This window comes from Solea senegalensis, linkage group LG3 (genome assembly GCF_019176455.1).
Source record: "Solea senegalensis isolate Sse05_10M linkage group LG3, IFAPA_SoseM_1, whole genome shotgun sequence".
NCBI lineage: Eukaryota > Metazoa > Chordata > Actinopteri > Pleuronectiformes > Soleidae > Solea > Solea senegalensis.
Window position 1 is genome coordinate 21,659,064 of NC_058023.1, and position 26,737 is coordinate 21,685,800.

At 40.2% G+C, this 26,737-nt stretch overlaps 3 protein-coding genes across 5 annotated transcripts in view; 2 read left to right on the top strand and 1 right to left on the bottom strand.

Moving 5' to 3' along the window:
- On the bottom strand, positions 1 to 10,380 carry LOC122766160 (transmembrane protein 178B-like). 2 transcript variants are annotated; one of them, XM_044020819.1, is made up of 3 exons: positions 10,215 to 10,380; positions 1,294 to 1,437; positions 1 to 1,129 (listed from the first exon to the last, which is right to left on the bottom strand). In XM_044020819.1, exon 3 carries the CDS (start codon positions 758 to 760, stop codon positions 134 to 136), a length of 627 nt encoding a protein of 208 aa, XP_043876754.1. In that variant the 5' UTR covers positions 761 to 1,129; positions 1,294 to 1,437; positions 10,215 to 10,380; the 3' UTR covers positions 1 to 133. The 2 variants fall into 2 exon arrangements, with proteins under 2 accessions (XP_043876754.1, XP_043876753.1); XM_044020818.1 differs by having other exon boundaries at positions 1 to 1,133.
- On the top strand, positions 4,794 to 8,219 carry mrps33 (mitochondrial ribosomal protein S33). Its single transcript, XM_044020820.1, has 3 exons — positions 4,794 to 4,967; positions 6,566 to 6,782; positions 7,396 to 8,219. The coding sequence occupies exons 2-3, from the start codon at positions 6,568 to 6,570 to the stop codon at positions 7,499 to 7,501; spliced, it is 321 nt and encodes a 106-aa protein (XP_043876755.1). The 5' UTR covers positions 4,794 to 4,967; positions 6,566 to 6,567; the 3' UTR covers positions 7,502 to 8,219.
- braf (B-Raf proto-oncogene, serine/threonine kinase) overlaps positions 10,326 to 26,737 on the top strand; it is a 21,271-nt gene continuing 4,859 nt past the window's right edge. The window contains exons 1-12 of one of the 2 annotated variants that reach the window (XM_044020815.1): positions 10,326 to 10,496; positions 16,311 to 16,412; positions 16,495 to 16,782; positions 17,826 to 17,929; positions 19,418 to 19,520; positions 19,616 to 19,764; positions 20,911 to 21,030; positions 21,559 to 21,718; positions 21,902 to 21,941; positions 24,215 to 24,334; positions 25,955 to 26,091; positions 26,169 to 26,286. In XM_044020815.1, the coding sequence (XP_043876750.1) occupies positions 10,341 to 10,496; positions 16,311 to 16,412; positions 16,495 to 16,782; positions 17,826 to 17,929; positions 19,418 to 19,520; positions 19,616 to 19,764; positions 20,911 to 21,030; positions 21,559 to 21,718; positions 21,902 to 21,941; positions 24,215 to 24,334; positions 25,955 to 26,091; positions 26,169 to 26,286 (1,597 nt within the window). In that variant the 5' untranslated portion in view covers positions 10,326 to 10,340. The remainder of the gene's footprint in view (positions 10,497 to 16,310; positions 16,413 to 16,494; positions 16,783 to 17,825; positions 17,930 to 19,417; positions 19,521 to 19,615; positions 19,765 to 20,910; positions 21,031 to 21,558; positions 21,719 to 21,901; positions 21,942 to 24,214; positions 24,335 to 25,954; positions 26,092 to 26,168; positions 26,287 to 26,737) is intronic. The other variant, XM_044020817.1, reaches the window with a different exon arrangement.

Below are 26,737 nucleotides of genomic sequence, written 5' to 3' on the forward strand. Positions count from 1 at the left end.
CACTGTCACTCTCTAGGTGAATCTAGCCACACATGTCAGGTCTGCACACATACAGATTTGAAAGCTGAGCGGACGCTTCCTCTGTCTGACAGCCTCAGAGACACACACCAAGCCTATGCTGCTATTCAGTGTCCTATATTTTGCAAAACAGCACGATAACAAGCTGTCTACAGCCACAGGCTGTCCATACCCATGCACATATGGATGAATGTGTGTCTTCTGACATGAGAGCAACACAGCTCGATGCCCTTGTTCGCCCTTTGGGCAAATGAATAATCATGCAGAGCAGCCTTGAATTGATTTGTTTTCCCCCCCCTTCTCGTGATAAACGACATATAATGTCATGTGTCTGCAATCCTCTGGGTCTCTGAGTCTTACCTTTCCGGATGCGATCTTCGATTTCCTGGTCGAAGCCAAGTCGGTGGCACTTCCTCCACAGCCCCATGTTAGTAGAGTTGTACTGTCTGCTGCACTCGTCCGCGGCGCTCATGGCAAACAGCTGCCGCCGGTTCCGGGCCAGGAGCAGCTTCTCTTCCCAGCGGGGCGCGCTGCTCCGGCTGGCCCGCAGCGGCAGGCTGTTGTTGGGGATGTAGATGAATCCCGGGTCCTTGCGGCGGCTGGAAAAGCTTCGGCACCGCTCCTTGTACCTCCGGGCGTCGGTCTCGTACCAGTGGTCGGAGCACATCGCCACGGCCAGCATGGCCAGGGCGCAGAGAGAAAGCGAGAGCCCGGCGTAGAGCAGCAACTTCCCGGCAGCCATGCTCGCTTGTCACAGCCGCATCAGCACCTCAGAAGACGGACAGCTCCTCTGCGGCTCCCCCCCTCCTCCTCCTCCTCCACCACCACCACCACCACTCCGCCTCCTTCTCCACTCCTCCCGGAGCTCAGCGAGCAGCTTCAGCTCACATCACCTCTGGAGAGAGGCGTCGGGACCATCGACATCATCGTCACTGACGAGGCGCTTGATTGAAGAACAGAGCCCAGTATATTCCAGTGGTTTCCCACCACAGCGTGACCACGTCGTTCCCTGCGCGTGTTTATGTGTGTGCGCGACGGTGCAGCAGCTCGGCGGAGATGAGAGAGACGAAGGAGGCTTATCTCATCATCTCAGCACCGGATCCACATCCATCTGTCTGAGCAGGGCGGGAAAAAAAAGAAAAACATATGCCCAACCTATGAAACTACTGGACTGACAGCAAAATCTATACGTCACAGTAAACATGAAGCACCACAGTAACAACCCCACCCCCCCTACAAAAAATGATTGATGGATAGTTTAAATAGATGTTGTACCTGGAGAAGCCAAACAGATGCAGACTGCGGTCCAGCAGAGAGAGAGAGAGCAGCATACACACACACACACACACACACGCACACCACGTCTGACCGGATGACGACAGCTGCTACAGGCCTGTCCATGGACCAATCAGCAGCAGCCTGTGTGTGAGTACAGGAGCGGAAATATCATATATGACATTCCGTCGGTGTCTCCTCCACATTCATTCAGCTGCGGTCAGCAATTATTGACCACCACTGCTCACATTGAACGTGATGATTATTAATCATTTGTGCCACTATAATAAGATAATCATTCACACCAAAAATGCATGCCAATGAAATGAAACCAAATACACAATGCAGCAGCCACACCATGTATCAAAAATAAAATACTGTGTTTTAAACCATTGAACCATAAAAAGACGAGTAGAATCAAGCCGTGCCGAGTCGTGCTGGAACTGCGTAGTGGAAAAGCACCATTAGATATCAAAAGGTATCTAGATCTCTTTAAAATTACTATGTTTTTTCTTCCTAAAGTATCTTTATTTATTTTCCAAATATGTAGTAAAAAAAATGTCACAGCACAGCTGCATAATTTAGTCTACAGTTGAAACTGTCATTGGTTTCTAATTAAGCTACTGGGAAGCCAATAATTATGTTAAATTCTCATTTTTTCAAGTGGTCGGAAGTGACCTTGTCATGTTGTTCCCAGCACAGCACTAAGCCATTTGAAAGGATTGAGAACAAGTAATATAAATTAGTATACCTCCAAAGACTAAACATAAAATCTGCAGTTCATATGTTATCACTCAACATTTTACAGATTTTAAAAACACAAAAAATGCACAACATTGAAGTATTTTGATTGAAGAGATGAAGGCATTTCCATCATCTCAACAGAACACAAATGAGAAAATAATATTTCGATTTTGAAATGTATCAGAAACACTGCCTGTCCCTGAATAACTCATAATGCGTGCTTTACAGATGCAGAAAATACATCACAGAAACAACATCACATTAAAAAAAACACTCTCAATAAAAGCATGATTTAAAAAAAAACAAAAAACAAAAAAACAAGTATGGGTTAAGTATCATGCTTTTAACAAATTAGCTGTTAATGAGTCATTTGTGCTGATGCATTTGACCACACGTTTCAAAACAGACATTTGCAGCCCTCACTCACACCCCAGTCACATAATGGTGGTGGCTGACAGCTCTGCTTCCAGCAGGTTCCATGTGCTTAAAGAAACATTTACACCATATTTAGGATTTTTCCAATGGTTTTCCAATATGGGATCCAATGATTTTGGCTGGTATAAGATAAGATAGCCCTTTTTTTGTCGCACAATGGCGAACATTTACGGTGTCACAGCAGCAGAGACATTAAAGGTGAAGGGAATACATAGTACACATGCATTTGTATGCATGTAGGGGAGACTAGGTGTGTACTGAGCAGAAAGTGTCAATAAGCACCAGCTTCAACAACTGAACATAGGCCCAAAGAATGGCCTTCAGGTCTTAGATTAACATTTGAAGACAAAAAAAACAACAACAATATAATGTGCAATTGTATATTGTTTATCCCTCTCTTGTAAGTCACTTTGGATAACAGTGTCTGCTAAATGCTTAAATGTAAAAAAAAAAAAAATCCTATATTTTCTTTGACGTATGCTACACGGTGCTAAATCTTCAGTACTTATTCTAGTGCAATAACTACTGAAAAGAGCATGTGGAACATGAATCAGGTAATTCCTAACCTGTTCCTGTAACCATCTTCGGTCTCCTCTATACAATACAGAAGATATTGACTATTTAATGATAACATATAGAATAGACTATCAGTATACAAACATTTGGGTAGTGTATTCTGATAAGTGGCGTGTGCATGACCAGATTAGGTCATGTAAAAATATGGGGGGGGGCAGCTGCTTCTTCACATTGACCTACAATAGAGTTGTAATTTTATTTTCAGTGACACATTAGACCTTAAAAACAGTTAATTTGGGATATCAATAGCCAACAACATACAAAGGCTTTCTTGCATATCTTCAAAAGACACAGCACTTTAAAAAGCTGCTAGAAAACGAAACTTGAACTTGAACAAAAACATGTGAAGGTCCATATAGAGGTCCAAATGAAGTTCAGTCCCGAGAGCCAGGCTGCACTTTGGACAAGCCTGTGTTAAGGATACTAGTGGTGCCTGCCCCACCGGTGCCCTTTTAATTTCCTTCCAATTGTCACTTCTGCCATATAAACCCTCCCAAATGTTACAGACTGGGCCTTTAACTGCAGGAATAAACTCTGAATTCCAACCCTGCTTGTGGCAGACGTGTCCTTTATTCCCTGTTTGCATGTCCCCACTGGAGTCTGTGTTCATGGCCCGTTTATTCCTAGCGGATGCTGTCTCAGGCTGGATCACTCAGCTATGCCAACATCCTTTGAGAGTCAGTGGCTGCAGTTTTGTTGTATCTGGCGCCCCCTTATGTTTGTAAATTGTAAAGACACAGTAGAAGTACACTAACAGCTTTATCTTTCAGTGAATCATTAAAACGTGGAAAATGTGTAAAACAAAAGTTGGTTTTCTTAAAAAACGAAGAGGAGGAAATAACAAAACAAAAAAAATGTATTCAAAACAATACACATTAAACACACACACAAACACACACCACTTTCTCTATTCTCGACTATTTGCCATTTACAACATGCCATTTTTCTCAGATGGACTTGAATCCACCATACAATCTAGGCCACACAAAAATCACACCCAATTTTAATTACAGAAAGTCTGCAATACATTTAGTTCACTATCAACTACAATATAGGTTTTGAACAGTATTTTATCACAGATACAGAATCATGTTGAGCACTTTAATGATCCCATTGACATCTATATGTAGGCCAAGGTGTGTCAAGCACACATAATTTCAAGTGTAAAAAAAGATGCACATGACACCAAATCATTAAATACATTTTGAGATTAACACAATAAAATAAAAATAAAACTCCACAATATTTGAGCATAAACAAACCAAAATAAAATTCAACATGAAATGAACAGCCATTGAATAATTTCAATCATAAATTGTGTGCTTTTATGTATTTCATTTAAAAACCTGAACAACTTATGACAATTATTTTTTTACTCAATTTCCTTAACGAGGGTTTGAGTTTGGTTTAACTGAATAAATTATGTATATTAAACAACAACTGAAGTAAAGTAAGAACTAGTGCAAAAAACTTTTTTTAAAAAGAGTCGTTCGTTGAAGAGTTGTACAAATTGTATTTTCCAGCGGAACGTTCGCGCTGCTTCTCTGTGTTCGCACGGCCCTCTGAGCCACGAACTTCAACTTCCGGTCTGTTCTTGCGTAAAATAACATTTAAGACACCTAAAATAGCCGCATGTCTGTATTAAATGTAGTTTTTAGTTGAGGAAAGCATTTGCATACGTAAGTTAATTTTATTCAACGTGTATATAGAAAAATAAAATTTAAATACACAGGAAGTGGAAGGACCGAAGCACCACGAGTCATGCGCACTGGAGCCTGAGCTAGTATGGTGTGAAGGTTACCAAAGAGATTGTAGTTTCTACATTACTTCAACTAAATGGAGGTACATTTGTCGTTTTAGAAGGGTTGAATACAGTTTAGTAGCGGACATAAACCATCCCTCGGTGACTACAGACTCAGGTAAGATGTCATGTTGTTACTGTTAAGAAGACACGCTGTCATTCGTGGACTTACTACACTGCTCACAGTGCTAACAGCTAGCTGTAATGTGACAACTAACACCAAATGTAGTCATTTATTTGTGGCATGGATTCCACACATATGTTAATTTTACCACACATGATCTATTCGTTTACAAGATAGATACAGCAGCAAAAAATTAAAAATAGCACGGTTGAACAATTAGCTCGAATGTAATGTCATTCACCATTATGTGAATACATTTTATCTTATTCAATTTTCTAATTAGATAAATCAATTTCCATGTCATTATTGCACATTAATATATGGCTATGCTTCCCTTCCAGAGACTATCTAGGTTACCATCATTTTTTGGAACCGGAAAGACAAAACGATGGGTTGAAATGAATACATTTTGTATCTTAATATTAAATATATTATCATACAGAGGGTGGTTAGAGGCAGTGGGGGTTGTCTGCATAGCAGCTGTAGAATCAGCAGAAGGGGTGCATTTGGTGAGAGCATGGAAGTGCCAGGACATTAGCAGGCTCGCTGCTGCAAATTATCCAGACCCTCTCAAAGTACACACACACCTCATTCAGACCAAGCCCCCTCGGACAGTCTCTGGAAAATCAGACTTAAGGGCATGTCTGAAAACAGCTTATGTTGGCAGATGTGAAAAACCAGTATGGTGAAAAAGAATGGCCATTTTTTTAAGTGTCTCCATTATTACTTTTAACAGACATTGTCACATCAACCCAGTCCAACTGATCTTCACTGACTCCCTATTTGTTAAAGAGTTAATTTTAAGATTTTACTTATCGCTCATATGGAGCTGGCCCTTACCTATATTTCAGAGATGTTGACCTATATGAGCTGCCCTAGATCCTCAGGTAGGGCCCTCTGAGCAGATGAGGCTGTGATGTATTTTAAATCACTTCCTAAAACCCATTTCATAGGCTGGCATTCTTGTGAGTTATTTATTATTGATTTATTTGTATACACCCATCTCTGACCCTTTATACAGACAGTTATTAATATTTTAAATATCTAAACCTTTGTTCTCAATTCCTTTTATTTTAATCTCTTACTACCCTTATTATTGTAGTTTCATTCCATGTTGTTAATTTTGTTTGTCTAATGTCTGTCGTCTTGTTTGGCTTTCATTAATCTGGTCTGCGAAAGCACTTTGTAAACTCTGTTTTTAAAAATCTGCTATATAAATACAGTCAGTATATACAGTATAAACATATTACTGTGTAAAAATGTTAGTCCACCATTAGATTTTTTGTTTCAGCAATGCTATAATGACCATACAGTATAACTATTTTTTCATTGGAACATATAGTTAATCTATAACAGTCACACTGTTGCCAATGATCGCACAATATACACACAAATATGGACTGTAGAGAGAGCACAGGTAGACTGACATGTGTCTACCTGTAATGTTTGAAAATCGTCATACTGTATTCCTCAGGAAAATGTATTCCTTTTTTAGAAATATTTTTTTGTGTTTTGGACCCAAATGTTTAATCTTAATGAATCAATTAAATAATTTTCCAACTATGAAACGGCCTCCCTGTCCTGTTCTGCAGCTATGGCCGGTCTTTCCAATTACGCTGTCCGCATGGCCAGACTGAGTGCGCAGATCTTCAGCGGGGTTGTGCGGCCAACAGACTCCAAGTCATTGAAGGTGGTCCAGCTATTCCAGGAACCTCCCATGGCCAAGAGAAAGGAGGTGTATGACTGGTACCCAAAACATAAGATCTACTACGCCATGACCCAGAAACTCCGGTTTATGGGACTGTTCAGGTAAGGTGGAAACTCCAGACACGGGTGGTGACTTGTGGCTTGAACTTTGACAATATTCTCCTTTTGAAGAATTTAATTAAATTGTGAATTTATTTAAGTCGGTAGTGCTACTGGTTATGTAGGAATAATGCTGCGTTCACACCAAACACAAATCTTTATGTATGCAACATTATCAGCCGATTGTCCTGAGGCGTCATCAGCTTCAACAGCCGTTCAACCCGAGCCCACATCGCTGGCATCATCTATTATTTGCTGACTATTTACCAAGCTCTCTCCTTTGTTTTTGTCCCGGTACGTATAGCAACTTGTGTCATAGAATTTCGGTTGCCCACGCAGAAATTACAATTTTCTCATGCATCTGAGTCTGGCCGCCAGCAAGTACGTGATGTCATCCGGAGAACCTCAAACCTGATAAGCCAACGTGAATTTCATGTCTACTCGTGTATGTGCGTTAACTTTGTATGTAAACTCTGGTGTGAATGCAGCATAAGGGAGGGGAATGCTAACAAAAGCAACACACAATATCACTGATAGCAGCTTTAAAAAAAACGCACGTTAGAAATGAGTAAACATAATGATGGTTTTCGTAACTTGTTATTGTTTGTCTTTTCAGAGATGAGCATGAAGACTTCAAAGACGAAATGCGTCGCCTGAGGAAACTAAGGGGGAAAGGGAAACCGAGGAAAGGGGAGGGAAAGAGAGCGACCAAGAAGAAATAAGCATCTGCATCTTTGTACAGGACTTTTAGTTTTTTTGTCTGGAGACGCCACGACACCAGAAGACTGCATACACCATCCTGCCCTGTTGCTTTGTCTAAACCTTTACCTTTCATGAATACTTTATTCTTAAATGTACATCAGAACTGGGCGATGTGGCCAAAGCCTTTGTCACAATACAAATGTCCATATCATTGATAATTATACACAGTTATCACGATAAATAACAGATTTGTGATCCCAAGTAAAAGAAAAAAAAAACTGTTACTGTTTTCGGACAGAAAAAGACAAAACGTGTGTGTTACATGTCAGTGTGTTTGCACAGTCTATAACCATTATATCAATTGAATATTGCATTTTCTTATATTGTCATTGATGATGGTAGATGCAGTGAAAACATGCCGATCACCAGTTGACAGTACAATAAGCCCATATTGATTATTTTCCAAGGCTCGTGGAGGACATGGTATTTTACTGCAGGCAGGTATCGTACTGGACCGTTATTAGCTGGTGCTAGTTTGACTGTCAAAGAAATGGATGGCAAGTTATGTAAAGAGGTTTTCAGAATAAAATCACAGTGAGAAATATTGTTATGAAGCTCAGACTCCTGTTTAATAAATTAACAATTGTGTGTAATGTGTAACGATATCACTAGTTTCTTGGTCAAATACCTTGTATACAACTATTTTGTACATTTGATAAAAGTGTCCATTACAATTTGTTATCTTTGCAGAGACTAGTGTCAACAAACGATATATATTTTCTTATTCTAAGAGCAAGATGTATGGGTCATTAACTTTGTGTAGTATTGCAGAATTTCATAATCATGCTGTTCACACACTTTGTCTTTATCTGTGTCTGTCAAGTTTGCATATTGCACAAATTGGGCAGCCCTAGACTATGAGCATGGGTTGCGCACACCATTTATAATGATTCTTGGAATAGGCATAAATTCTGAGGGTCACCTTTTTGATTTGCATGAAAGAGGCCTGATAGGTTCTTTTTCTTTTTTGAGGAAGCTTCATTATAAGCTATAAGAATGCAACATTACCTTATCCAATCCAACTGTATTTGTAAAGCACTTAGCACACTTGACCCAAGTGATGTACAGATTAATAAATAAAAGATGTAAAATACATAAAAGCTCACACAAGGCAATATATTACATCTAAAAAACAACAAAAATAAGTTAAAAGATAAAACATGGGTGGAAGTAACAGCCATACAACAAAACACAAAAAGAACTAAAATAAAATAACCTTCAGGCAGGTTTTGTATTACACTTCACCTAGTCTAATTTGAGCCTTTATGCTTAAAATAACAATAGCACTTAACCATACACTAGGGCTGAATCGATTACTAAATTAATCGTCAACTATTTTTATAATCGATTATTCAGTTTGAGTGCTTTCAAATTAAATTATTAAATTAAAATAATTTAATTTCTGTGATTTTTCAGCTTCCTAAATGTGAATATTGTCTAGTTTCTTTGCTCCATATAACTAAGAAATAATTCAAACGGAATCATTTTGGTTTGTGGACAAAACAAGACATTTCTAGGTTTGACAAACAACACTGATCAATATTTTTCAACATTTTATGACATTTTATGGACCAAACGATTAATCAAGGAAATAATTCTGACTTAACGCCTGTCTAGCAAACCCTTGGACAGTTATGCAATTAACAGACATATGCTCCTTGCTTTTATGTATACTGTTTTTATTTAGAAAAAATGAGTGTAATTGAGTGTTGTTGATGTCATGACTCTGTTTTGTCTTCATGAACAAAAACATTGTATTATTTATTTCATCTGAACGTGGGCTTGGTCAAGCAATCCTAGGGGGCGTTTGGGTGTAAACAGCTGCCACATTTATCCCATTAAACAGTTGAGGGACAGTTTTTTTTTTGTTTTTTAAAATAGGAAGAATTTACTTGCTAAACTTTTCATGGATGCTTCTTAGTGTTTCTTCTAAGGCTGCAACAGTTATTTGCTGCAATTATTTCATTAATTGTTAACTAAATTAATAATAAAAAAGTTCTGCACTACTGCATCAAGTTTTAAAAATTTGAAAAGTTTCCATTTGTGGTTATTAGTGTATGTGATTTTGAGACTTTGTTAAACAGTACTTTAAAAACAACTAAACAATTATTCGATCACAGTCTTGTAGAGCTGTGGTTCACAACATTTTTATGACAGACTAGCTACAGACATTTTTCATAAATTATCTTATACCTCTTCCTCATATATAATTCAGACTCTGGTATATCACAATTAGATTAAGAAATTCCTCAGCTCCACTCCAATCACACACCCTGGTATATTCATCAGAACAGTAATTCTGAATTACATAGACTGAAGTACCACTAGAGGAAACTTGTGTACCACTGATGGTACACGTACCACAGTTTGAGAATCATGGTAAGAGTATTCTGGCTTAGAATAAATTGAGGACCAGAACTCTAAATTAAAAGAAAACTGCATTCATATTCAATCTCCTTGAAGAGGTTTTTTTTTTTTAAATAGCATCACGTGGTTTATTTTAAGTGAATATTTTTAACCTCAGTTAATGAATTTCACGTTTCCGCTATGCAATGGAAATTACACAGCGGGAGTGCATTTCAAAAACCTATAATTACCCGAGCCATTAAAATGAAACCATGATAATAATAATAATAATAACAACAGTGATTACATATTTTTATGGCAGCTTACCAATAGTAGTGGTGTTGCCGCTGCCAGAGCAGTCGTGCGCTCCTGCGTCTCTGTCTCCCCCTCCTGTCCTCAGCACCAGCCTGCGTTTCCCTCTATTATTTTCCACTCACTTTCTCGCAGTTCAAAATGGCGGCGTTGAGCAGCGCCGAGTCCCCACCGCCCGTCTTTAACGGAGACACCGTGGAGAGGGAGCCGGGCAGGGAGCGGGGCCTGGAGGAGCCGGGCCCCGGGCTGGACGCGTCCTGCTCGCCAGGGATGCCCGGAGGTCCACAGGACGAGGAGGTAAGCTGCTACGGCGGTGGGTTAGCGGGTGTAGGCTAGGCAGGGGACACGGGCTCTGAGCGCTGGTAATTGGATGTAAATGTTCAGGAAACACCGGCTGTTAACATGGACCGTGGGGGCTGCAGTGCAGGGGGCAAAAGACGGTGGGCTAAATGTGAGCTAGCCACCCGGGTGCTGGTGGTCCCCACAGCCCGTGGGCTCATAGCGGACACAGTACTGCGACAGAGCCGAGGGAGCAGGAGGGGAAGGCTTCATTCGACCGAGCCTCTTGTTTATTTCGGGCCTGCTTTATTCCATTCGCTCCTGGCTTCATTTCCCAGGCTCGCTGCAGCTGCAGCCTGGTGCGCCAACAGAGCGAGCGAGCGCGTGCACGCACACATGCACGCATGCACATACATACACACACACACGCGCAATTACAAAGACACACAATTACTCTGCTGTACTAATGCAATTCTTTTGCAATCTAATGTGGCCCTAGCTAAATATTTGCCAGAGGTTCTTCACCTCATAGCTGATAATGATGATGAGGATGGTGATGGAGGTGATGGAGCCAACTGAGGAACATAGGCTACTTTTTTATTTTTAATCACAGACTTTACAAACACCCAGACTGTGTTCTTATCAGTTAAAGATGCAGTGTGCAACACCTGAGAGGAATTATTAGTGGCAGAATTGAATATACCATTGGTAATTATCTTTATGTGTAGTTGCTTTGAAATAAAAATATGGTTTGATTTATGTAGCATTAAAATAAGCGTGTTATACTGTATGTACTATAGGCAAGGCCCTTGCTTTAAGGAGGCTGTCATCTATAAACTAGGACTGCAATTATTAGTCGGTCAGTCGATTACTAGTTTGTAACTAAACTACTCGTCAACTATTTTGATAATCTGTTTAGGTGTTTTTTTCAGTGATTAAGACAAGTTTCAGATTTTTTTCAGCTTCTGTAACTTAATATTTTCAGTTTTCTTTGCTCCATATCACAAAGAAATCATCAAAATGTCAAAAATCTTTATTTCCATGTTTGTGAAACACACTCGTCAACGTTTTACGGACCTAACAAGTAGTAAATTCATTGAGAAATTAAGGCGGCTTAATCGATTATGAAAATAATCATTCGTTGCAGCCCTACTATAGACAAATTAGAGCAATGTCCATCATAGATTTCAACCGTATTTGGGAAAGGAAGGGGTGATAGGAGGAGCCTTCTGTTTAGGGCCCGACATTTAGACGATGAATCAATTACTAAATTCATCAACTATCTTGATAATTGATTAATTGGTTTGAGTGTTTTTTTTGTTTTTAATGATTAATGTAAGTTCTCATGTTTTTGCTTGTTAAAAATAAAGTATAGAACAAAAGTATCAAATACTTTTATCACCGAAACAAAACGACCGGAACAGGTCTCTGTGATGACGCGTGCAAAAATTGCGGCCAGTGATGCGTGTCTATACCCGCTTAGAGTGTGTCCAAGATCAGTTTGCAACGCCAATAAAACGGTTCCAACAGGATGTGAGTTCACGATGGAACAGCTCCTATTAAATGCTGGAACGTCTCTTTTGCGCAAAAGCGACACTTGGCTGCATACAGCGCAGATTATGAACTCCCCGCGACATTCACTTCACACCAGAGAACCTTCTCTCTCTTCTCGCCCCCTTTGAGCAGTTCACTAAAGAGATCAGCTCATCTGATGCATCTGTTATTCCCTTAATTGCGGCACTAAAGCGTCTTCTACACAAAGGTTGAGACGGACCACGAAGTGAAAACAATGAAAAGTGCGCTCTTAAGACTCTGTCAACACGTTTTACTGAGATCTACTCGGATCCCCTGCACTTCATCGTGAATGTACACGATCCTCGTCTTAAAATATTTTCATAGATTCTTAATTGATTTATTCTTGACAGAATATTAATATATACAATTGCAGTGCATTGACTTTAGTGAGGTATGTACGCACAGTCCCAGCCATAACAACAAAATTAGATTTTAAAAATCAATCATACAGAATTGGCATAATAATTTCGGCCAACAATTTTAATTTTGAGGTTTGGCAAACAGATTTCTTTTTTTTCTAAACATCTAATCGATTACTGGAGAAAATAATCGACAGTTGCAATCTCACCAGTAGATGTCACATTTTCTTCCACACTGGTCCTTTTTTAAAGTTGCTTGTGCAGCATTTTGCCTCATAAGATGACAGGGAAACAAATATTAACTGTGTAAATATTTATTGGATGTCTTGAGCAGAGAGTGATGTCACACGCCTTCTGTTTGTGTTTTATTGGGGCGTCTGTCTTGGTAGCTGGTCCGACGGTTGCATTTGCGTACCACAGGAAATGTTACACCCTGTATAAAAATATGCTGCATCCATTCCAAAAGGGTTTGTTTATCATGTTAACGAGAGCCCATTTGAACATGTCCCCTTGTCATTTTCACGTGAAAGCTTCAAGTTTAGGCGGTATATAAATAATGGATGTAATCTTTGGTCTGAAAAGTGAAGCCTAGGAAGAAAGACTGAAGTAGAAGTTAGCTATTAGTGGGCGACTCCGATAGTTGCAAAAAGAACTCTATTTGAGTGGAAGTCTGTGGGAAAATGAGGCTCCCTCTCATTTCATTTGAATTACATTTTTCCTTAGGATTTAATCATCTCAAACACGAGTTTCAGGTCTTCTTCGATAGCAGATGGTGTCATGTTTGCATTTAGAGGAAAATAGACAATCAAACACATCATATATTCGTTGTCAATGTGTGTTTGACAGCGTGTATCATCCGATGGGTGCGTGGTTGCAAAAAGTGACATTGCGGCACCGGATAAATCACAAATCACAGGATTTTGTTTGGAAACCCTAAGACTATGTCTATGTTGATGTTCAGTCTATGTAAACAACGTGTATGGCGTGATTATAATTTCACAAGCTGCTTGGTAGTGGCATAACTTATTTCAAAGCTTTCAACTGAAGGCGACCCTCTGAATTTGCCTGGCTCAGCTGAACAATTTAAGTTCACGCTTTAGTTCAGTAGTCACTGCATTCTAGATACAATGTGATTGAGCAGAAGACCTATTTTGGCTCTTTCACTGACCTTTAAGTATAAACCCTGGGTCAGGTAAGCTGCATAAAACAATTAATTGTGCTACAAAGTAAGGCTGAGCAGTATGGCTTATACAGTTTTGTTTTTTTTTGTTTTTTTAGACATGTTTCTTTTTTCGGATAATATCTTGTTTATTTTTTGTCTTTTTTTGTGTTAGAACAATGAAATTTACTAAATATGGTCCTATCTTATATCTTATTTTGTGATGCATATATTTTTAAATGCATATATTTTGTTGAATCCATGTATTTATAATTAATATTTATAATATGTAATTCATAAATATGATGATTATCAATGCAACACCCTTTAAAAACAGGAAAACATGCCTTATCACAAGATGACGATATCCAAACTCTAAGACCATATCTTGTCTCCCATTTTAAGGCCCCATTTTAAACCCCCCAAACTACTTTTAGCCTCAGTGGTTATGAGTTTATTTGACGATGTGTCAAGCCGGTGATGGCATCAGAAGTCGTCTCAGGACTCTCACTGTCATCACTCATTCAAGTCAATGGAAGTGATCTTGCTGTAAACATGGGTTCATTTTATCAGTCAAAGTCGTGTTCACGAAACAAGCAGTTTGTCGCCACGAAGGGTTTGCTTACCCTGAATGGAGATCTCCGTCACTCCTCTATGCGTCTGTGGTTAGACCAGGACATGCGACACACGGGAATTCATACACATAAAGTAGTTTTTGCTTAATGTTTTTAAAATGTAAATAAATACATGATTAAAAATAACCTGTAAGTCCATATCATCAGACATATACTGTATAGACAGAACCTAACCTCTAGAATTAGTTCCCACATTTAATATTGAGTTACATGTTATGCAGTTTCGGAACAAAATGTTATTTATTTAAATGGTAAAAACGATAAATAGTTTGTATTTATATAGTGCTTTTCTAGTCTTGATGATGGCACATGGCACATCGCCATGTGAACTAGCGGAGCTGGGAGTCAAACCCACAACCTTTGAGCTGCACCACTGAACTACCGTGTTTCAAAATATTAAAAAACAAACTATTTCAGTATGTTAAATGTGAACGTTTAGGTTCATGTGTCCCTCTATGACGGTAAACTGACAATGTTTGGTGGATTAGACATAAAAGTGGGGATGCACAATATTGGACTTTTTGGCGATATCCAATATGCCGATACCTTGGGAGTGTTTGGGGTGATAACCGATACCGATATACAGTCCTTTATAATAATTTATTAGACCACCTGTCATAAAAAAAATTGTTATGAAAAATGTTTATTTGGTAAATAACAAAAATTAATTCACCTTTTTATACCCAAATTTGAGCCCGCTGACTGGGCTTATAACATTCAACCACTAAAACAAATCTTTCTGTTCAGGAAAGAGGTTATGATAACAATAATAATTATATTTTAGCATTAAAAATACAATTTAGGTTAAAGAGCTTCTACATACTGGTACTGTTTAATTCAGGGCAGCTGTGGCTTTGGGTGGTGGTCTAATAAATTTGTTTAGCACTTCTTTATTGTGCCAATAATATTGTGCATCCCTAATTTAAGGTTTGGAAGCAATGACCAACCATTAGGTCAAGAATATGATTGTAAAATTAACCAATAATCAACATTGTTAGCATCAGCCCTAATATGTGCTTCTAATAGGTCATGAACTGATGATCAGTGACACAACAGACAGGTTGCTGCAGAGGTTGAGACATTCTGACTTTGTTAGCTTCCAGTAAGAACCAAGCTCTGAAACCACTGATCCCATTAGGTAACAACAAATGTCAGTTTTTTTGTGATCCCCAGTTTGCAACATAAACTTCTCTAAATAATCTAGTTTCCAGTGTTGATCTTGAAGGGTATTAAAGAGATAGTCTTTTTTTTTTGCACCGTAGTAGTAAGAGATACTGATACACCATTGATTTATCAATCGATTAATAATTGATTAATCATTGCAGCCTGAGTTGACAGATTTTTAAGGCTTTGTTTGCCACGTTAATCCCCAGGGGTCAGAACGGCTGGTCGTAGAGCTGCACGACAGTGCCCCCACAGGCCCGCAGCACTTCCATTATTGAATATGCAGTTGCTTTGGGATTTGTGTGTTTTTGGTTTCGCGTCGTTTTGTTTTTGCAGCATGTTTCTGTTGATGCATGGGTTTTGGCTCTGTACAGAAAACGTTTATTTCTCACGTTGCATTTGTTTCTGTTTCCGTTTGTGAATATGCAGCTTTGTTTCTCCTTCTGCATGTGTTTTGGGTTGTTGCGGCGTATCACAAGGTGACAGTCCGAAACTAATTATTAAATACGCACGTACCAGGTCATCAAAAACATCTAAACTCTTCTAACTTACATAAATGAGTAATAATAGGCTGAATAATAGAAATACTAAAAAAATGAGGTCCATCTCTAAAATGTATCAAAACTGAATGCAGGGTTAGGTGATGGTGAGCTGTTTGAGAAGATGAAGTTTCCTTACTTCACCACCAGAGGCCAGGCTCAACTGTTTAAGCCACAGACTCCACTGTAGTGAATGGCAATACACTTGGCCAAAGTTCATTAACAATCCGATTGTTGTTCGTAGAAATACCTTTTTGAAACGAAGCAAACAACTGTCGAGTTAGAAAATCTACCTCCAGCGTGTGACAGCTGCTTTACTATGGACACAGCTTACTTCTGTTAGGGGGCTAAAACTTGCAATACTGACCTCTTGCCATTGTTGTATTGTGTTCTCTCCACAGATCTGGAACATCAAACAGATGATAAAGTTGACACAAGAACACCTAGAGGCTCTACTAGACAAGTTTGGAGGAGAACATAATCCTCCTTCCATTTATCTAGAGGTAAGAGTGCCGTGGCTTTTGTGAATATATTGTAGTTTTGAAGCAGCTAAGTCACGTCCCTCTGGTGTGTCACCCCCATCAGGCCTATGAGGAGTACACCAGTAAGCTAGATGCCCTGCAGCAGAGGGAGCAGCAGCTGCTGGAGGCAATGGGGAACGGCACAGACTTCTCCTGCTCGCCCACCACCACGCCAGCCCTTCTGGAGGTCAAGATGGGAGGTTGCAGCGCCGGTGGTGGAGCCCAGGCCTTTCCCTCAGCCCCGAACACCCTAGCCGTCCTGCAGACCCCCACAGACACCAGCCGAGCTAACCCTCGCTCACCACAGAAACCAATCGTCAGGGTCTTCCTGCCCAACAAACAGAGAACAGTGGTAAGTTTGACTTCCACTCTGTCAGGTTGCAAAATAACCAAAATGTGTTTCATATTAATTTACAATGTTTATTTTGAAGTTCTTATTTCATGCACAATATTAAACCGACATTTTGATGCACTGCAGCAGATTCAATCCTAGTCACATTTAAAATAACACAGACTGAAAAAAGTGCATGTAATTCAATGGATCTCTATAGTCAGTTTTCCACTAAACAGTTGACAGGAATTGCGATATGATTCACGATATCAGAGGGAATGGACATTTTTAGGTCATTATTCTCATTTCTATTACTGATATTTGTGCAAATATGCAAGAAACAAAGATGTTAATCTAATCTAAAATTATATTTTGACACACATTTTGGCTTTGACAAATATTGTGCCTCTTGTTATTCGAAAATTGCAGTCGACAAAAATTTGCAATGAGCTTTTTATGGAGTCATTGGCTCATGGTTCACTTACTTTTTCCAACCTCCAGTTTCACAGTTTGAATGATTTATACAATATGGTCAAAAGTTCTCTGAAAATCTGTTTATCTTTCGTTAAAGGAGACCGTGTTTATTCATCAATGTGACTTACATGTTTTCTATGGGAATTAAACATAAATACAGAAATTTCACAATGACAATAAGCACAACTGTATAATATATATATTAGGAAATGGAAAAGGTAGGAAACCATATGTGATATCAGTTTGAACTCACATTTTAAATCTCATATTTGAATATAAATTTCAAATTTCAAACAAAAAGTGACAACCCTACAATCTACAGCCAACCAACTGTAAACAAGAATGTGATGTATGGTTTCAATCAAATGACACACAGCCTCGCTTGCTATATGAGGTTTGAGCACATCAATGCACATACAGCAAGAATCCACAAGAGGGGATACCTTTTGGTATTGCAATATCATTAATTTGTCAATATCTTTATGTCCCTAATGTGAGTAAGGAGATGAGTTGACAGTCTGTGCATCCAGCCCACTCTGCCGTATGATGTCACTTCAGTGAGCGTTTTGTGTGTGTGGTGCTGCGTTCAGGTTCCAGCCCGCTGTGGGATGACTGTGAGAGACTCGCTGAAGAAGGCTCTGATGATGAGGGGCCTTATCCCAGAGTGCTGTGCAGTGTACAGGATACAGGATGGGTAAGTGTGTGTGGTAATAATACATAGTGTGTCCACTGTAGGGGTGGGAATCACAGGGTACCTCATGATACAATATGATTTATGATACCAATAATATCACAATAGGATTCTGTGATAATCAATATATTGCAAGACAATCACGATGAAAAAAAAAACCAGACAATTACATCACAATATCTGTCTCGCTGAAGAAAAGAAAACGTCCGTCAAAAGGCGCATTGATTATTGTATTGTAGAGGAAGGAATAAGGAATATTTTGATGTCTGCTCATCCCTATGATATGTTAAGACAATTTGACATCGTTTCAGACTAAAAACTGATGTTTTTCTTAATCTTTCCCTGTCTCCCACACCAAAGTCCATAAAGGAAATTGGTGATTTTACATCACAGCACACAGGAGTTGTTGAGCCACTGCTGCCTCCATCACTAAGTCAAAATGTGTTATTTTGTGACTTTGTTGTTTGAAAGCCTAAAGTAGTGGTTAGCACTCTCGCCTTGCGGTTCGAGCCCCGGTTGAAACAAGGGCCTTTCTGCATGGAGTTTGCATATTCTCCCCGTGTGTGCGTGGGTTCTCTCCGGGTTCTCCGGCTTCCTCCCACAGTCCAAAAACATGCAATGTGGGGATTAGGTGAATTGGACACTCCAAATTGACCATAGGAGTGAGTGTGAGAGTGAATGGTTGTTTGTCTCTATCTGTGTGTGGCCCTGCGATGGACTGGCGAACTGGGTGTACCCCACCTATCGCCCGATGTAGCTGAGATTGGTACAGCACCCCCCGCGACCCTCTGGTGGAGGATAAAGCGGTAGATGACTGGTAGATGACTCAAACTTATCAAACAAGGCAGCATTAGGGCAGCAGCCCACTGGGTCCCAGAGAGCCAGAAATACTGATTTTCTCTATGGACTTTGGTGCAGAGGAGTTATTGGTTTACAAACTCCTGTTCTCGCTTGGCAAAAATGCAGTGGCATTTTATCTATGATTTCATAAGATATCATATGGATGACATAGTTTTTTGTTCTGGAGCCTTTTTTAGTGATTCAAATCAGTTTATCACTGAAAACATGATGTGTACCTCCATTTCTTTGCTTACTGTTCCTGAGTAGAGCTGCTGCCTCCTTCTTTGTTTATTTCATTTCCTGAAATATCATCAGTCTTTTTTCCAAAGGGGTTTTGTATTCCATCTTTTTGCCCCCAAATCCCATCCGTCACAATGTATAAATGTACAAACAATTGAATTAAGAAGACACACTCTAATACTAATACTGGTAAAGAACTGATACCGTAGCATGTTGTTGTGATATTTAGTTGAAATCTATTCTAGAATGAATTCTATCTATTTTCAATGTCATTTAATGTTGTGGATTTTTGATTTTTTTGGGATTTTATTTACCCCTGCTTTGCTTCATCAGAATGCTGCCAAGTAACACAATGTAAAAAAAAAAAAAATGAAGGTTTATAATCATGGGAACATTAACTTCCTATTTCAGGGAGAAGAAGCCCATTGGCTGGGACACGGACATCTCGTGGCTGACAGGAGAGGAGTTACATGTAGAAGTGTTGGAGAATGTTCCACTCACCACACACAACTTTGTGAGTGTGTCTCTCTTATCGGCACTTAGCATGCTGACTGACTCCATTGCCAAGCCTTGTCTGGTTCTGACTGTAAGCGTGTGTTTGATTGACAGGTGAGGAAGACATTCTTCACGCTGGCCTTCTGTGACTTCTGCAGAAAGCTGCTCTTCCAGGGTTTCCGCTGTCAGACCTGCGGCTACAAGTTCCACCAGCGCTGCAGCACTGAGGTTCCTCTCATGTGCGTTAACTACGACCAGTTAGAGTAAGTCAACCATGACGGCCCGGGTCATACTGTCTGTGTTCATGGGAGCAGCTTTGGATTTCCACATGTGCATACATGCTATACGTAAGATCCAGGTTTAGTTTTCCATGCAACTCGATTCGACATTGCATTCACCAGGAGTTTGCCCAAGTTCTAAGTATAGCAGACCTCTCCATATGACTTCAAACAAGCTTCCATGGTAACCGTTTTTTTTGGGGGGGGTTTTGTGCACTCTCACAGATGTGCTTGTATTTGTCTGCATGTGGTCCGCACAGACCACTGTGGAAATTGTGAAATTTAAGTCACATGGACCCTAACAGAACTTGCTGGACATGTGAATGTAGAAAGTATGAGCCAGGCCTGAGGCTGTAACCAGTTTGGGCTTGGACTGTCCGGAAAATGGGAACAGGAGAATGTCTTTTGTGATCTTGTAACTAAAATAGAACTGTCCTGCTTTTTATAAGCCACAATGTGCATCTCGGCAGTTAACCTTTTACCATAATGTGAATCAAGTGATGTGAGAACAAGCCTTAGTGTTGAATCTGCTCCATCACAGTCTAAAGCCAAAGTTATTCAAAATGCTTGAATTTTAGTCTTATTTTTTAAGGATTTAAAGTACTTGAATTTTAGGGAAATTGCTAAGAATAACAGCAGCATTTCTGGTGCAACACATATCTATTTGACTAAATTGTTCACTTTTTAGATTGGGGAATACTAAATATATCAGGTTTTCTCTTAATGAAAGCCGCTCTGCCTGGGCCTGGGCATGTGATAATAAAAAAAAAAAATCAGATTTTGGTTGTTTCTAGTGTAGCACTATCTCTCGGCATAGTGAAATAATCAATTTGAGCATGTTTATATTAATTTAAATTGACCACTGGAAACAGCTGAATATGCATCAAAGAAATCTAAACCAAAATAAGATTTAGTACATTTTACTTTGTTCACCTAATGACAAGAGCTCAGGACGGAGAGATCACATCCCAAAATGGTAGTATTTTATCAACCTGCAGATGAAGCTCAACAATGAAGTGTTTTTCTAGCAATCCTGCCTACTGCAGCTTTAATTACTTAAGGCATCCTGCTATTACACCAACAATGTTCTTGTAATATTGGAGTGTAACACCGATGATGTGTCTCCCGCAGCTTATTGTTAGTATCCAAGTTTTTTGAGCACCACCCGTTCACCCAAGAGGAGGTTTCCTCAGAGGGAACCACCCCAGTGTCCGAGGTCTGTCCGTCACTCCCTCCATCTGACTCCATGGGGTGAGTTGTCCACACTTGCAGTCCACTTCCATGTCTGTTCAAAATCTGTGTCTGAGGTGTCCCATGTTTTGAAAATCCTCGGTTGTGGGGCAGGGGTAGGTCTTACCCACTAATGTTTTCATGACGACTCGCAGGGTAACTTGGTGCAATTAGTGATCCATGGCATGAGATACTATCATGATACAGTACTTCTGGTGTAATTGGTACATATTACAAGATACACAAGATTATAATCATATAATGATACATCATAATGTCTGTACAGCAGTAAAATACAAAATGCTCCTAAAATGGAAAAGAGTATTAGTGAAGTTGTTTTACCAGTGTATGCCATTTTCACCTTGTCAAATTCTTGGGGCAGTTAAATATGTTCACTTTATTCTCATATCTGTGAAAAGCGCAGTGAAAATGAACTAGTAATGCGGGTGAGTCAAATTAGTAGAAAATCCGTTTAGCAGCATATTTTTATTAACCGTCTCACAACGATGTTTTGCCGCCCTGATAATGTGTCCCGTCCCTTCTCTCAAGGTCTATGTGCCACAGCTCTGTATCGCCGTCCAAGTCCATACCCATCCCACCCAGTTTCCGACCCAATGAGGAGGACCACCGCAACCAGTTTGGCCAGCGGGACCGTTCGTCCTCTGCCCCCAATGTCCATATCAACACCATTGAGCCTGTCAATATTGATGTAAGTCTACTCAACCTACTGCTAGAATGATGAGGATAAATGTGTTTTAGCACTTGTTGAGTAGTGATACTACTAAATGTCATTACTATGCCAATACATTACTTCCAGTCAAGATGTAAAATGAATCCACAAACAGCCATTTATACTTTAACTTATGATGCATTGTTTCTGCCTGTATTTCAGGACCTGATTCGAGATCAGAGCTTACCAAGGTCAGATGGAGGTACGGTTAAAAGAAGCAGACTTCTGTGGCTTCTGTTCCCACCATCCTGCGTCTTAGTCTTTTGTGTGTGTGTGCCTGTGTGTGTGTTTATACATGCATGCTTGTGTGTAAGTTTTGAGCCTAGGAGTAGATTTCTGTTTAGTCCTGCAGCCTGTCATTAAGGGTAAAAATATTTTTGAAATATTTGCAGATCTGTGGATCAGGGTTTTTGGAAAGGACATATGGTGCCTTCAAGTGGGACATGGGAAGTTTTGAAAATGACATGCTTAGTGATAAAAATAATAAAGAAAGAGAACATAAATAATTCTGAAGCTTTTAAGACTAAAATTATGTTGCGCTCAGTAGCTCCTCGCTGCTCTCTGTACTTTCATTTTGAATTGTAAGAGTTTTTATTGAAAATATCCATAACATCCTAAAACTAAAAGTGTAGTCATAATGAAGTTGCAGATATGTAGTTATTTGTGTGCTCAAGCAGTATAGATATGTTATTTAAATTTGTCCAATGTTTTGTTATTTTCTGAAAAGTAAAACCTGTTTAGTGTCTCATTTGGTCCACATTATATTAGTTAAAATGCTTGAGACATTATACATTTAGCTCTGAGTTAAAACTTATTTTGTGAATACACCGTAGACGGGGCAAACCTTTGAATTTGCTCATCTCGTTTACCACAGTAAACATGATCCCAATTGAAGGCACCAAAAACCTTCACTTGTGCAGACCAGCGTAAGAGTTGTTCTGCCAGGTCAGGTGGAAAACACATAGCTAATTCATAATAATTACAAAAGTTTGAATGGAAATAAATTACCTGGAGAGTAAATGTAAGGGACATCGTAGGCCATTTCCTTCCTCTATTCCTATCACTGACATGGACTAACATCCATTTCAAAGTAGTACCCGTAAAAATGATTCAAAATAATCATAAAACCTTGGGCTGTATGTATACACTTGCAGATACCCTGACAAAACAGAGCTAAGCTATCATGTTAACACCTGCAGATACCCTGACAAACAGCTAAGCTATCATGTTAACACCTGCAGATGCCCTGACAAACAGCTAAGCTAGCATGTTAACACCTGCAGATGCCCTGACAAACAGCTAAGCTAGCATGTTCTCACCTGCAGATACCCTGACAAACAGAGTTAAGATGGTAACACCTACATATATACATATATATATATGTGTGTATATATATATGTATATATATATATATATATGTGTGTGTATACATACATATACCCTGACAAACAGAGCTAAGCTAGCATGTTAACATCTGTGTATATACCCTGAGAAGCAGAGCTAAGCTAGCATGTTAACACCTGTGTATATACCCTGACAAACAGAGCTAAGCTAGCATGTTAACACCTGTATATACCCTGACAAACAGAGCGAAGCTAGCATGTTAACACCTGCAGATACCCTGACAAACAGGGCTAAGATATATACCCTGACAAACAGAGCTAAGCTAGCATGTTAACACCCGCAGATACCCTGACAAACAGAGTTAAGCTAGCGTGCTAACAGTGTAGTGCGTTTAGAAGGGAGGCTCCCCCAGCCAGGAGCTCTGCCGTGTCTAGGGTTGCCAACTTTGTCACTATGAAATAAGGGACAAAAGGTGACAAGTATGGTTTTGTGTGAATACACACTGTATTGTTTTATGGCATTTGTCATAATGATAGCAGTTTTGCAGAGGAATAAAATAGCAGTGACTCAGAATGTGCACCATCTGTGTGTGGCCAACTGAAAATTCCCTCCGACATAAAGTGCAGAAGGCTTTCGTTGAGTCACCACTGACGGGCTTACCCCACGTCTTTTTAACTTCCCATAATTAGTTGTAGCTGCACAGTCTCTTCTTTTTTGCAGGTTTATCCATTGTAGTTTAACTGGGAGGAATTTGCGCGTTTTCTTACAGTATACTGATCATGTGCGACTGATGCGGGACTCATAGCCCCACCTCGTCTCCTGACGCTAGGTGGGACGCCGCCTGTCATCATCACACTGTGATTGGATGATGACAGGTCTCGTCGATAATTCTCAAGTGTCGCGATCAGCGCTGCTGCTGTCCATCATTCAGTGGTTAGCTCAGCGTAGCAGTCAATAAACGGGACAAGAGAGGGCACGTATGGGACAAATACATTAGGCCCAATATATGGGACGTCCCGGCTAATACGGGACAGTTGGCAACCCTAGCTGTGTCCATGGACAGTTAGTCAGAGGCGAGAGGGGCCCGGGTGAGTAGCAGTGATGGTCTGTCTGTCTCTCTTTGCCCTGCAGCCCCCCTGACCCACCCCGCCCGCTGCTTGAGGAAGCACCGAACACGGACCTCAAGCCCCCTCCTATACTCCTACCCCAATGACATAGTGTTTGATTTTGAGCCTGAGCCTGTTTACCGAGGTAGTTAGGCCTCTGCGTGTTACCTGTGTCCTTCACCCATCTAACTTCCAACCTTCCCCTCACATACTTCCTCCACCGCCCTCCCCCACACACCAACACCCAGCCCTGTGTCACATCCACGACATCCTCTGTGTGTGCCCCGCCCCCTTCCACTTTTTCTTTTCCCCCCTCTTTATGTCCACACTTGCTCTCTCTACCACACACCAGACATCACACAGTGTACACAGAAACTTGCACTCTCACCTGATGAGACACTTTTGATGCTTTTTCATTATACAGTTCTAGCACTACTCGGCTCTACTCTACTAGACTATACTCGGTTTGGTATCGGGCACGTTGTTTTCTGTTACTTCATAGTCGACGTGGACGGCATCGTCATAGCACGGCTGCAGGAAACTGCTAATTTGTTCATTAAATCGTTGAGTACTTCCTGCATGACCAAAGCACACTCTTGTCTGACACAGTCACTGAACTGAAATACGCAGTGCTGTTGCTAAATATTGAGATTTTCAGAAATTCCCTTGCTTAATGTTGGAAATTAACACCTTTCGGGAATTTTAAGTCTTATTAACTGATCTACAGTTCGGCGTTGTTCGTGTCGGACGTTGCACTTACGACCCTTCCAGTGACGATAAGTGGCTGGCAGTCTGTTGGCGTCACATTTTAGTATCGGCTCAGTTTGCCTGGAACCTCGCCAGAGCAAGTACCAGGTGCTAAAAACAACAAGTAGAATTGAGTAGAGCTAGAACTGTGTATCGGAAAAGAAATATATAATACTATGGATGGTGGTTTGTTTGCTAAAAAGTTTTTCTTTGTTCAGTTATCGGTTCAACTTCAGCGAAGTCTTTATCAACACATTAAAGACTGACTTCATGTTTGTGCACTTGTAGGCCTGCAACTAACAATTATGTTCTTGCATATATACATGATACATGGCCCACAATAATTACCGCACAGTGACTTTGCGATGTTAGATATATTACAAGACAATCATATACCTATGCATCACAGTATCTACAGATAAATTGTTTTTCAATTATGTATTAGCGCAGTGATTATCAAAGACTTTATCTAATATTTAATGTGTATATGTTGTGAATTGTATCCATAGAATTAAGTTGTAATTTATTTACAACATCTTTTTGCTCAAATTTGCTCTTGTCACCATTTATATTATGATTTGGGTCACCAAACTTGGCCATCTATATAAAGCGGGTCCCCATATAAGAAGTTTGGAAACTGTATTAGTGTATCTTCTATCACTATTATGCTGTGCAATCAGTTTTAACTTTATAATAGTGAGTTTAAGCCAAATAGTTGTCTCGTCTCGCTTTAAATTAAGTCACATGACTCCCTCTGAAAGGTGTTGTTAGTAACAGTGATGTGTCTGTGACGTCAGGAGTATGAGACCATTAACCACCATCCTGCAAAGCACCCCACACTCACTGTGCATGTGACCAGACTCACACAGACAGACACGCACACACACAACTGATACAGACGCCTCAGTCCCTGTCCTCTCCTCCTCTGCTTTACCTCCTCTTCACTTCCACCTTGTGTGTTTTTCTCACTCTCTCCTATCTCTCTCTTCTCTCTGTCAACCCCGTGATCCCGCTCCAGGCTCCACCACGGGGCTGTCGGCCACGCCACCCGCCTCCTTACCCGGCTCCCTGACCAACGTCAAGGTTCCACAGAAGTCGCCATGCCAACAGAGGGAGCGCAAGTCGTCGTCCTCATCCGAGGACCGCAATAAGATGGTAAGACGTTGATGCAGTGTTTAATTGTGCGGTTAAATGTGTGTGTATATGTGCTTACTGTGTTCTCTGTGAAACAGAAAACCTTGGGGAGAAGGGACTCGAGTGACGACTGGGAAATCCCAGAAGGTCAGATCACTCTGGGTCAGAGGATAGGCTCTGGATCGTTTGGAACTGTCTTCAAAGGAAAGTGGCACGGTAAGAGCAACAGCCGCTTATAACAGTGAATGCCACAATCCTCAGTGATCAAATGAAGTGTTATTTTTAACCAACAGGAGGCAGCAACTCACCTGCTTATTCTGCTTGACTAATAAGAGGATAAAAAAGAAATCAGAGCAGTCAAGATCTCAGACTGCATTTAAAAATGGATGTAGTCTTAGTGAAGTGAAGCCGAGGACGTTGGGCAAATATAGCAGTTAGGCACCAGGGGGCGACTCCACTGGTTGCAAAAAGGAATCTGTCTGAAGTAAACAATTTCCCATGTGATTGACAGCTGGTATTGTCCAATGTGACTGGTTGCAGGCGATGTTTGTGAGTTTCCGGCTTTGCTGCAGATCTTGAGGATCCACTATAGCAATTAAGCTGTTTTTTGTGTTCACTTTCTGACCTTAAAACTGGCAGTACAGTACATGCACGATGGGTCCCACAG

Excerpts from the sequence above, each read along its gene's own strand:
- LOC122766160 (XM_044020819.1), bottom strand. The coding sequence starts at position 760 with ATGGCTGCCGGGAAGTTGCTGCTCTACGCCGGGCTCTCGCTTTCTCTC.
- mrps33 (XM_044020820.1), top strand. The coding sequence starts at position 6,568 with ATGGCCGGTCTTTCCAATTACGCTGTCCGCATGGCCAGACTGAGTGCG. Across the intron at positions 6,783-7,395 it reads CGGTTTATGGGACTGTTCAG|AGATGAGCATGAAGACTTCA; the intron begins GTAAGGTGGAAA and ends TTGTCTTTTCAG.